The sequence below is a fragment of the Bufo gargarizans genome, chromosome 3, assembly GCF_014858855.1.
Source record: "Bufo gargarizans isolate SCDJY-AF-19 chromosome 3, ASM1485885v1, whole genome shotgun sequence".
NCBI lineage: Eukaryota > Metazoa > Chordata > Amphibia > Anura > Bufonidae > Bufo > Bufo gargarizans.
In genome coordinates, this window is record NC_058082.1 from 513,764,135 (window position 1) to 513,777,146 (window position 13,012).

General features: G+C 38.3%; 1 protein-coding gene across 5 annotated transcripts in view; it reads right to left on the reverse strand.

Annotated features, from left to right (window-relative positions):
* CNKSR2 (connector enhancer of kinase suppressor of Ras 2) overlaps positions 1 to 13,012 on the reverse strand; it is a 414,221-nt gene that overhangs the window by 219,392 nt on the left and 181,817 nt on the right. For 3 of the 5 annotated variants that reach the window (XM_044283964.1, XM_044283963.1, XM_044283966.1), the window contains exon 10: positions 7,717 to 7,761. The exons of 1 other annotated variant lie outside the window; for it this stretch is intronic. In XM_044283964.1, coding sequence (XP_044139899.1) covers positions 7,717 to 7,761 — 45 coding nt within the window. Of the gene's footprint in view, positions 1 to 7,716; positions 7,762 to 9,343; positions 9,491 to 13,012 lie in introns of all 5 variants that reach the window. One more of the 5 variants, XM_044283967.1, reaches the window with a different exon arrangement.

The following is a 13,012-nucleotide window of genomic DNA, read 5'->3' on the forward strand; positions in this document are numbered from 1 at the left end:
AAAAAGTATATGCCTTTATATGACAACGCCACATACTAGGGCAGATTTATTAATATTCCAATTTTTAGATAATGAACTCCAATTAAGCATAATGTTCATCACTAGGGATGAGCGAATCGACTTTGGAAGAAACATCCAGTCGATTGTCGCACTGGAGTAGAGGTGACTGTGTCCACTAGGGCAAACATAAAGTCGACTTTGGAAGAAACATCCAAGTTGATCAGCATAAAACTTTGTTTCAATACTGTACAGAGCTAGCACTCCGTACAGTATTAGAATGTATTGACTCCGATGAGCCAAGGTTATTACTTTGTGAAGTCTCGCGAAACTTCAGGTAATAACTTCATAAATTGATTTCTACTGTAAAAAAAATATTTCCCGAATTCAGGTTTGGTTCTAAGTGGTACCTTCGGCTCATCAAACTCGAAGTTTTTTGTGAATCGACTTCGGATGTTTCATCCAAAGTCGATTCGCTCATCCACATTTACCACCTCAGCTCCACTGACTCAGATAAAAACCCGCAGTAAAGAGATTGGAAAACTGTTGAACTGTATTCCCTGCTTTTATGGATATTTAATAAAGTCTTGGTTTTGAGAAGCACTGGAATTTATTCTTTTTTAGATAGTTAGTTAGATTAGACAGTCTAAAAATATGCCAGATTTATGAAAGGGGGCCTCAGTGGGCTTTCAGGTCCATGCCTCTGCACCGCAAAATATAGGACATGTCACTAAACGGTGATATGAACTTGGCCTTAGCAAAATGGTTGCCAATTAGTATTCATGAGAGACTGCACCCTATGCAGGATTTAGCAGCTAGCTAGTTGACCAGGAGATATCACACAAACAAGATAGAATAAAACTAATTGGTCAGAACCCTCACTGCAGTCCCAGCCTTTAGACTAATTCATAAGACAAGAAGACCCTTTCGATTCATCATTAACTTCAAAAGAGAACGTTACTGAAAATAGCACAATATAATTTATGTGAAATTAATTACAATACACACCGAAAAATTGGTAAAAAAAAATCCACTTTAAACAGTGGAATAAATCAGTTCACCCATGTACACATGTCCTTCCTTACCTTTCCTCTAGGCTCGAGACATGTCAAGATACGTGACGTGAGATAACCAACTTTGGGGAAAAATAATGTACATTGCTCCATTACTCCTTACAACACTTGTACATCTGTACATGGAGTGCTGCTTTCTGACTACACTGAAACTCAGTAAAAATGTATCAAGCATGTATGGTCTACAGCAATACACGGTTAAATAGTATGAATCTAGCACTCACTAATTCATTAAAGGCTACAAGCCCCTTTCGAGCCATTTTTTTAACCTCTTGGGGACACATGACGTACCTGTACGTCATGATGTCCCGGTACTTAAGGACACATGACGTACCGGTATGTCATGTGTATTTCCGATCACCGCCGTGCAGCAGGCGGTGATCGGAACTGGGTGCCTGCTGATTGAATCAATCAGCAGGCACCCTGGGACAATGCCGATGTGACCCCCCCCCCGTATCGGCAATCACTGCAAACCGCAGGTCAATTTAGACCTGCGGTTTGCAGCGCTGTCGGAAGTTTCTGATCCCCGTGGTTCATGACCACAGGGATCAGAAACTTCAAAATGACCTAAATTTTCATTTTTAACTCCCCCTTGCAGCCCTCATTATCTGTCAGCGGGCTGTGCAGGGGGGAGGTGCGGGAGGTGCGGGCGGTGCTGGGGGGCGGGTGGGCCTTCCCAGGATGGCCGAGCGATTAGCAAGCAGAGTGTCAGCACATTGCTGACACTCTGCTTGAAACGGCTGACATTTGTGCGGTGATGTCAGCCGTTTAACCCCTTCCATGTCGTGGTAAAAATAAAAAAAAACACCTTTATCACTGATTAAAAATTTAAAAAATAAAATTCCCTACACATGTTTCATATCACTGCGTCCATAACGACGGTGAACGCCATAAAATTAAAAAAATAAAAACTATGATGAAATTGAAATTTTGCCCACCTTACTTCCCAAAAAAGGTAATAAAAGTGATAAAAAAAAATTGTATGTACATGAAAATAGTACCAATCAAAGTCACCTCATCACCCAAAAAATGAGCCCCTATATGAGACAATGGCCCAAAAAATAAATAAAAACTATGGCTCTGAGACTAAAACATGATTTTTTTTGTTTCAAAAATGCTTTTTTATGTTAAACGTAAAAAAAAAAAAGAGTAGACATATTAAGTATCGCCGCGTCCATAAGAACCTGATATATAAAAATACCACATGACCTAAACCCTGAGGTGAACTCTGTAAAAAATAAAAACAGTGTCAAAAAAGCAAGTTTTTGTCACCTTGAATCACAAAAAGTGTAATAGCGAGCGATCAAAAAGTCGTATGCCGCCCAAAATAGTGCCAATATAACCGTCATCTCATCCCACGAAAATGATACCCTACCTAAGACAATCGTCAAAATTTGAAAAAACTATGGCTTTCGGACTATGGAGACACTAAAACATGAATTTCTTTGTTTCAAAAATGAAATCATTGTGTAAAACTGAAATAAATAAAAAAAGTAGACAAAGTAGACATATTAGGTATTGCCGCGTCCGTAATAACCTGCTCTATGAAAATACTTCATGATCTAACCTGTCAGATGAATGTTGTAAATAAATAATAAAAACTTTGCCAAAACAGCTATTTCTTGTTACCTTGACTGACAAAAAGTGTAATATCAAGCAACCAAAAATCATATGTACCCTAAAATAGTGCCAACAAAACTGCCACCCTATCCCGTAGTTTCCAAAATGGGGTCACTTTTTGGGAGTTTCTACTCTAGGGGTGCATCAGGGTGGCTTCAAATGGGACATGGTGTCAAAAAACCAGTCCAGCAAAATCTGCCTTCCAAAAACCGCATGGCATTCCTTTCCTTCTGCGCCCTGCCGTGTGCCCGTACAGCAGTTTACGACCACATATGGGGTGTTTCTGTAAACTACAGAATCAGGGGCATAAATATTGAGTTTTTTTGGGCTGTTGACCCTTGCTTTGTAACTGGAAAAAATGTATTCAAATGGAAAATCTGCTAAAAAAGTGAAATTTTGAAATGTTATCTCTATTTTCAATTAATTCTTGTGGAACACCTAAAGGGTTAACAAAGTTTGCAAAATCAGTTTTGAATACCTTGAGGGGTGTAGTTTCTAAAATAGGGTCATTTTTGGGTGGTTTCTAAAATGGCATTCCCAAAATGATCCGAACATAAAGTAGACATATGGGGAATGTAAATTAATAACTATTTTTGGAAGTAAAAGAGTTTTAAAGTTATTCACACAAAGTGGTCAGATTTGCAAAAAATGGCCTGGTCCTTAAGGTGAAATATGGCCGTGTCCTTAAGTGGTTAAATAAATATGCAGTCTACTTGTTTGGCAAAATATATGTTTTATAATTGGTCTTTTTTTATATTTTTCAACAGTTTGTCCTCTACAGTCTTCGTATTTTACTGTCTTTGCAGACTGTTCTTTATGCCTTTCAGTGAAATTCATCAGAGAGCTGCTTGATCTATAGCCCTTATCTGTACTTCCCCCTAACAGCCCATAAATATTCTTTAATGCTACATTCTTTTCAAACTGATTAGCCCAGCTAAGGCTACTTTCACACTAGCGTTCGATCGGATCCGTTCTGAACGGATCCGATCATAATAATGCAGACGGAGGCTCCGTTCAGAACGGATCCGTCTGCATTATTTTAGCATATAACAGCTAAGTGTGAAAATAGCCTCGTACGGATCCGTACAGACTTTCAATGTAAAGTCAATGGGGGACGGATCCGCCTGAAGATTGAGCCATATTGTAGCATCTTCAAACGGATCCGTCCCCATTGACTTACATTGTAAGTCTGGACGGATCCGCACGCCTCCGCACGGCCAGGCGGACACCCGAACGCTGCAAGCAGCGTTCAGCTGTCCGCCTGTCCGTGCGGAGGCGAGCGGAGCGGAGGCTGAACGCCGCCAGACTGATGCAGTCTGAGCGGATCCGCTCCATTCAGACTGCATCAGGGCTGGACGGCTGCGTTCGGGTCCGCTCGTGAGCCCATTCAAACGGAGCTCACGAGCGGACCGACGAACGCTAGTGTGAAAGTAGCCTTAAATGAGTATTTATGAGCAATTCAGAAGACCAGATATAAGGGCTACAGATCAAGAAGCTCTGTGACGGATTTCAGTGAGAAGCAGAAACAGTCTGCAGAGACAGTGAAACCCGGAGGATGTAGAAGACAAACTACTGAACAGTTTTAATAAAGACAAACTGGAAAATGATTATAAGCTCAGCATCTAGAATGCAATTAAAAAGATGCATGCAAAGATGTCCAAAGCCTTTAAAAGGGTTGGCCACCTTTGGGGGATTTTTTGGGGGGCAAATCTCCCAGTGGTGGGAAGCATGTAAGTATGCTTCCCTTTCTAGGTGTGTCCTGGAGGGTGGTTTGCATCAACTCCACAAAAGGTGGTCAACCCTTTAAGTGACTTCTTTCTGCTCCTGCATTCAAAACTCTGATGCTCACAAGTAAGTTAGAATCATTTCTTCCTTGTTTTGGGCATCAAACAAAAGACAGAACAGCAATATATTTCCAGGTATAAAACAGATCTCAAAATATAAAAACGGAAGTCTTTTCAGCATGAAAGTTCTGCGAGATATTTAATAGCCACTGTTTCATGTGATGCTTAAAAAGGCTGGAATAAACAAACAGTCACTTTAAAGAGTCAACAATGGTTTATTCATGATGGATGTAAGCTGTCCGCAGAATCTTGGTCATCAGCAATGATTAAAACAATCAATAATATAAACAAGATGTGAAAAAGGGTCAGGACCGTATATTGCATAAAAAAAATCCCTTGTGCTATGATCTAGTCCTATCCTACACTAATCAAGGGTGACCTATAAAAACCAAATAAAAGACTGTGAATTAAAGGCTGCAGTAAAAGTAACATACAAGCAATATTTTATATGCTGAGACCTCATTATAGATCCTCTCCAGACAGCAAGGACATATTTAACATTTTATATGAAGCATCTAAACGTCTGCTTCATGTTAGACACTATCTAGAGTCAACACTATAACATTAGCAGCAATTTAATTCACAGTTTTTGATCATAAACAGCCAATGCCAAGTCTACTATATTGCCATAGGTTAAAATCATATGAAAAAAATATATATATCATATGCCACACTAAGCTTCTTCTCAATCATGTATCTTCAATTTTGTATGAAAATATATTTAAATGGGTGTTCCAGTTGTTACAAGTTATCCCCTATCCATAGGGTTTGCATACCCAACCTGCTGCTCTGTTCATTTTGGAGGGCTCCAAGGAACTCAAGGTCTCCGTTCCCAGGATCGGTAAGGGTAAGACCTTCACAAATCTAATAGTTATCCTCAATCCTGTAGATAGGGAATAATGTGTAACAACTGAAATGCACCTTGTCTGACTGATCCTTAATTCATCAATCTGGCTTATTTAATGTTGGTAGTTTCCTTTAGGAGGTTATGCCGAATTATTTGCCCCAAGTTTTGTCACTTTTGCATTGATAATTGCCAAAGACACTGAAAGGCTATTGAAATCCCCTGAAATCATCATGTTATAACTTTTCCAAACTTTTTGTATCTGATAAGCAAAAATGTTAGAACAGCTGAAAGCAACCTCTGGAAAATGAAAAGCAGTATGCACTCCCTAGTGACAGTGTTTTGGAGGAAAGTGACATAACCTATAATCTACAAGTTCAACTGCTTTCTGCTTAGCAGGGCACATACAGTACAATAAAGTCAGGCAGACAAAGCCAAACATGACCCAAGTATTAACATGTAAATTACAATATTGTCAATCTGTACCATATTATAAAATGTTGGAATATTTTAAAAAGTAAAACTGAGCCACACAAAAGTGACATAGCTGCTAAATTAGTTATTCAGAGCATGTACAAGCAGATTCTACTTCTTAGTGATGCCAGATGACATTGCTGTCCATTTTTTGCTTCCAAGAGCTAAACCAATATATTTGTAGAAATCACCTTGAATTCCACGGAAAAGCTGTATATTAGAATAACCGTTAGGACTAAATACCTTGAAATTTTTAGGCAGTATGGATAGAATAAAATACATGATCCTTTTCATTCTCTGTCCAATTCAATAAACTATGTACTATAAGAATTCCCCAAATCCATTGTTTTTACTTCCCGACTGACATTTACAGTCACTGTGCACACAGTGTCCCAGATTTACTAATCCTACAGATAGCATACATTTGCACAGGATGTCTAGACCTGCAGCAGTATTATCACAGTGGCTCAGGCTGGATGATGAATGTGAACCAAGGTCAGACACTTTTGACTAGCTCTATAGCAACCACTGGTCGGCTTACTTTGAGACAGAAATTTCCCATAGAATTGTGGCTTACTTTGTGCCCTTTCCAAGCAAGAAAGAAAAACGTGTAGAAACTATACTTCTGCCAAATTAATTGCCAATTAATTTGTGCCACTTCTTGTGTGTTGGAGTTGAGTGCCTATATGGCACCCACTGACTTCCCAGGGAATCACCCCAGTCCCACAACTATCCATGCATTTTGTGTCCATGTGAGAAAAGCACATTAAAAATGTTTGTCAGTGTCACTTTTTAGAAATATTTTAGGCGCAGACACATTAGAAATCTGAGCCAGAGTTTTATTTTTTTTAATTTAGAAAGATTCCTGTAAAACCCTGAAAATTGATTGCAGGTTAAACTAATACCCCCCACCCAACCCCTCTTTGGACTCATTGTTTATGACTGTTGTCACAAAAAATATAGAGGGTTATTTACTAACAGAAATACATCTATATTAGGCTTATTTCTGGTGCTGATTGCGGTGCAATATGCGACTTTTCCCCACTCATGCCAGGTCTAAAAAAGGTAGAATGGTGTGGGCGTGGATGAGCTGGCAGGCCTGTTTCTTTCATAATTTTCTACGTTTTAGGCGTAGAAAATAGTCCAAATCTACATCAGCAAGGGAGCTGGCATAGATGTAAAAGCGGCGGTGGATCTGCCGAAGTAATGTAGAGAGGCTCTTATTAAGACCGGTTTAAAAAGCCAGTCTTAATAAATGACCCCCATATTTTCTTTGCTTGGTACATTAAAAAAAGAGGACCATGGTCGGCTCTTTAATCTTTTTTCGGAAATAAGAATATTACACTCTACCCCCATCCCCAGGTCTCTAGTACACATGTGTCCAGCCTTTCCACATTTTGTTAAGAACTACAACATGCCTGTAAAGCCTTTAACTGGCTGCAACCCACATCACAACCACTAGGTGGGCCACATATAGCATAAACAACTCCTGATATGTCGAACCAAGAGGAAAGGCAAGGAAGGGCACATCTGTATGGCATCACATTTGCTGGACCATTTTGGGCAGATACTGCAAGATTTATTAATCATACTTATCTCAGGGGCTTATAAATGGCAGTAAAGTGCTGTAGGAAACACTGGACAAGATTTACAGAAGTATCAGTTCTTACTCAAAATCCTGTGTAAAGCAAACTGATAACCCTAAGAAAAGTCATGGAAACATTGAATTAGAAAACAAGTATTGAAATAATCAGGGCTATTCTGGAAATAAAAGCTACCTATCTCTCTCATCCACAACTAACGAGAAAATACTAACAATACCATAAATGCTAAAAAAAAAATCTAGTAACATAAAATTGCTTACTGATATACGTGTCCAGGAATAAGTTTTCATTTCATCATCATACCACTAAAAAAATAAGATGACACTCATTATCATTCAATTTTAATATCAATAAAATATGCAGCAGAAGCTTCAGCCATTATCGGACTGATAGGTAATGGAGGGTGGATTTAAAAATACAATGGCAGCAATAGTAAATGAGACCTTCTCAAACAGCAGGACTAGCCATTGCCCGAGCATGCCACAATATTCTATGACAGACAAAATGCAGCTTATATTTAAGTCATCTACAGCGCATTCTCTGCAAAGACCCCGTAAAAAAGTATCACTCAACAGGGTTCTAAAAATGCATTCTTCCCCCCTGCCCACTAGAATCAGACAGAATATGGTCAGTGAGAAGCACAAGCAAAGACACGCATGCTGATTTCCAGGGTAGACCGTGCTAGTGAGAATTTGGATTGGTTTCTATTATGGCAAAATGAACCCATAAATGGCCAAGCAATGAAGAGGAGCACATCTATTGCACAAGAAGCCTTGCTCGATGTAAGCGGCTTAAATGAATCACATAAAAAAGGATACCTATATACACTAAATTAAGAGGGGAATATCCAAGTCAAGATATGTGTTGATCTTTGCCTGGGAAAGCTGCATGGTTCCATTTTACATTCTACTCTAGGAAGGTTTCCCACATATGAAATAGCACATGTGATCTTTGATTTACTTGTATTATGAATGTTAGGTATGTAAGCACTGGACGCTCATGGGTCCTATGCAAAATACTTATGGGAACACTCCAGAATATAACAGGTGGTGGTTCACAAGAGTTTTAGGCTGTGTTCACTTGATGATTTGGTCCCACGTTTCACATATACACATGAAGTATGCATTAAACGGATGCCTCCAAAGATGCCATATGGGTTACATTGTAAAAAGCATCCGTTTAATGTATACCTACAGCAGGGATCAGCAACCTTTGGCATTCCAGCTATTGTGAAACTACAATTCCCAGCATGCACAGTTACTTGGCTTTTCTTGAAACTCTCATAGAAGTGAAAGGAGCATTCTAGGATTTGCAGTTTCAGAAGACCTGGAGTCTCGGAGGTTGCTGATCCCTGATGTACAGTAGAGAAAAGTGCAGTATACTACCATTTTGCATCCATTTTTTGCCAACATATATGGGGACAAAAACCAGTTGTGAACATAGCTTTAAACAGCTCCAAAAAAAAAAGTTATGCGCTGCTCCCTCAGGCTTTCTGCTAGGTATAAGAGTATATCATTTTATTTATAGTGTTCCTCCAGGAAGAGCGTTCCTCAACTCTCGTCCTCAAGTACACCCGACAGGTCATGATTTGAGGATATCCCACAGAGGGATTCTTAGGAGATTCTGAGAACATGACCTGTTGAGGGCACATATCATACTTTAGAAGGAGACCGAAAAACCAAATGTTTTATATCGGTGTAAAATGGATTTTCTCGCAGCTTTGTAACACTGCAGAATGTTCTCCTAACATTAAAGTCATAATGCCATTTTCATTTAGCAATTTTGGTCCCCACTTATATTTAGGGTACAGTTTCCCTTTAAAGCATTCCAGAAGTTTTTATCCATGGCTAAAATGATGGTGATTGACTTATGATTTATCTTAATTACCTGCAGAGCAAGGGGTTTCCATCTCATATTTTTCAGTAAAGCTGGTGCTGAGGTAAGCATGCTCTGAGGTCGCTTTTTCAAAGTTAAGATAACACCACTCGGGTCCTCTCGTAGTGCATTCACCAAATTTTTCAACTGCCACCCCACCTGGTAACCAGCAAAATTATTACAATATAATTGCGGCACAGTATACAGAGTGTATTGATCCCAGTTACTTGATATGAACTCGGATACTGAAGTTCATCCCTAAGTCAACATCCAAAAGGAAACCCATGTTGTTAATAAACAAAAGTATAAGAATTATTACATATTATATTGCATTAAAGGAAATCAGTCACCAGGAAATTCACTGTTAAACCAGGCGCAATAGCTTGTAGGGCTACCTCAGCAGAATGTAATGATACCTTTTACTTACCGATCCTTAGGTCTAGAGAAAAATGTACCTTTGGTCTATATGCAAATGAGCAGTTAAGTGCAACGAGGGTGGTCCCAAATCCAATCTATACAACTTTGTTCCGCCTGCACCTCTCCTTCCTGATTGACAGAGCCAGGTGATATTACTATTAACCTGTCCCTGTCAATCAAAAAAATAGGGAGGGGCTAACAGAGGAAGCAGAAGGAGCAAGGGTGCACAAAGTACTCATTTGCATATGGATTAAAAGTATTTTTTATTATCCAAAAAGAAGCAACAAATTCATTACATTCAACTGAGCTAATCCGACGAGGTATTGTCCCTGGGTTGAATTTGCTGGTGGCAGACTCCCTTTAAGCATCTACTATCACAATTTCTGCTCTACCACTGTTTGTCAAAAGGAGCAAACAAAAGATTTCCAATTTGTAAGTTTAATATTTTGATATTTAATATTTTAATAAATGAAATACATTAGATCTATGAAAATATGGGTGTTTATGTTTCAAAACCTTAGCTCCTCTCAAATGCAATGGTGTCGTTTTCCCCAGATTTGGCTAAGATTTAACTTCATTCACATACAACTATCTTGATCTTTCCAATGCTTTACTCTTTTGGATGACAGAAAACAGCAACAATGTTCACAAAAGAGGCTGACCTAGAAATCCTGAATGCATTTTAACCGTGTCCAAATGTGACCACATAAAATGTTAGCAAAAGAGCATATATCATGACAACGGCGTTCTTTGAAAACTACATTTTCTGATATGCTTGTCATTGGACTCCAAAAATAAAATAAAAAAAGGTAATACGACTAACCATTTGCTCTGATTTCCCAAGGGAAAAATCTAAAGAACTTATAAATTGCCACCAAAACACTATTACATTAGATATAACATGTCATATAAACCAATACGACAGTGTTCAAGAGACCAAATAATGCAGCAAATGTTACATTTTTTAAACATACTTTTTAGAATGATTTTTTTTATAATTTGGTTTAGTTCTTTTGCCCAGGAATATGTCACAAAACTGTGATATTAAGATTATTTCTTCAGGAAATCTACTCTGTGACCCTGAGAAAGTATATGGCAGCAAACCAGAATGATCACTTGTTTAAAAAACAATTTTTTTAACAATTTGTAAAATTATTCATCTAATTACTGAATGTCTTAAAGAGCAAATCCATCTAAAAGCAATACAATAGGCAAACAAAAGACCTATAGTAAAAAATAAAAATAAATCATGATTGTCCATTTCTTAGGTTTAACTGTTTCCTTTCTATTAGTTTTCTGAAACGGATATCTTGAATCAATTCGGAAACCATTACAGCTTCAGTTTATCACCTATCTTTCTTAGTCTACAAAACAGAAAATCTACCAAACAGTGATTCATCATTTTTGCAGTCCTGACTGTGTTTTCCTTTTATTACTGTAGTAAATAGTTATACCTCAGAGAACACTGGACAGAATTTAAAAAAACATGAGGAAAAATATATCAAGGGCTTACATTTAAAGTCATCTTCACTGTGGTCATGCACAGAACTAGAGATTCTGATTCTAGTGATCAGTAAGGGTCATGGCACTGGCACCCAAAGCAATCATGCATATAGCATCAATTCTGTGGATAGGTGATAAACTGCATTTTCTGTAAAAAACAAAACAAAACTTTAATCTGGCCATGTATATTAATATTGGTTGAATGCACCAATTTTAATGGCGATTGGAAAAAAATTAATGACTTAGGGGGCAGTCTGGTGACAGACTACATGTTTATGGAGCTTTGGCTTAATGAATGTTGTGCCATAAGCAATCTAATTTGTATGTCTCCAAACTCTCTCTAAATTTTCAAAAACTTGCCATTCCAACACAAGTAATAACTAGTTAGGTACCGTTAGTCCTCCAAATAGTAATGATCTGGAAAAGCAGACTTATCTATCCCTAAGTGAGCTTGCAGAAGTCATTTTAAATTAACTTTTGACTATAAGAGAAAACATCAATAAACTCATCTTATCCTATTACCTTGCCTTGTACTTTTGCTCAGTCATCACAAGATTTTGGCCTGAAACTGTTTGCTTAATGAGCAAACCAATAAGTTTCTGTTTAAACCTAGACACACTCATTTTATCAAGTCTCAAGTAACTGTCAACTCCATGAAACCTTTAGTAGGATGCTCAATCAAAATGCCAATATTCTGAATTCATTTAAAGCCCACTAAAAAGTTAAAACAAACGGTATATCTTCCTTCAAAATCCTTCAACAGTATTATCTGTCTCCACTAAAACTCAATAAAGGTTCATCAAATGTAGAGCAAGGGAAAGTGGAGGACTTGACTGCAGAGAAAAATCAGATTCTATTTTCCATAGACCCTTTGAAAAACAAAAGTGGTATTTTGTCTGGTTCTATGGGCAACTCCTCTAAATCTGCTCTACTTTTTACCTTATCACTGTATTACATTTACTATCCTTAGATCAGGTCATCAAAATCACATCAGAGGTGTGCGAATGATGGACACCACTATATTACCTTTTGCATTGTTTTCTGTCATGGATTCTCCCATGACAAACGCTTATCCCTGATCTATTTGATTGGTAGGTGTCCAACCTCTGGGAAGTCTGCCATTTATGAAAATGGGGGCCTGTATTACCCATCTGAAAGAAGCAGTGGTCAAATATAGGTGCTGCAGTTCTATTTAACCCTATGGGACTGCGGGAGATAGCCGAGTACTCCTGTGGATAAGGGATAAGTGTTTGTCATGGGACAACCTATTTAAAGGAACAATCTCATCTGGGCAACCCTTTTCCATTTGCTCTACTAGACCATTTAGATTTTATGGTCTCTTGAAGATTAAACAGGATCATATGCTACATGGTCACTCATTCACTGGCAGCAGAAATTAGTGGCTGTACATCCAAGAGATGTCAACTGAAACAATATTTTTTAGTTAATTAAAATTATATTTGCCCATTCCCTCATACTATCATTTTTGAGAAGCAATATGACAGCCCTAACGTGGATTGCCTCCCAGCATCCTAGAGGCCTAAATAGCAAACCTCAGCAATTGTGAAATCATATGGAACTGAAAGATACATCACTTCTGTTCTCCCAGTAGGTTACCGCTGAAGTTGGTAATTGACTGCAGAGATCACATGTAATTGTGTTAGAACACCACTGCTGGACCAAGAAACAGAGAACGAAGGGGGGCCAGGCAGCTGAGAACTGTTTCTTATATGTTTACAAAGCACCATTAGCAATTGAAAC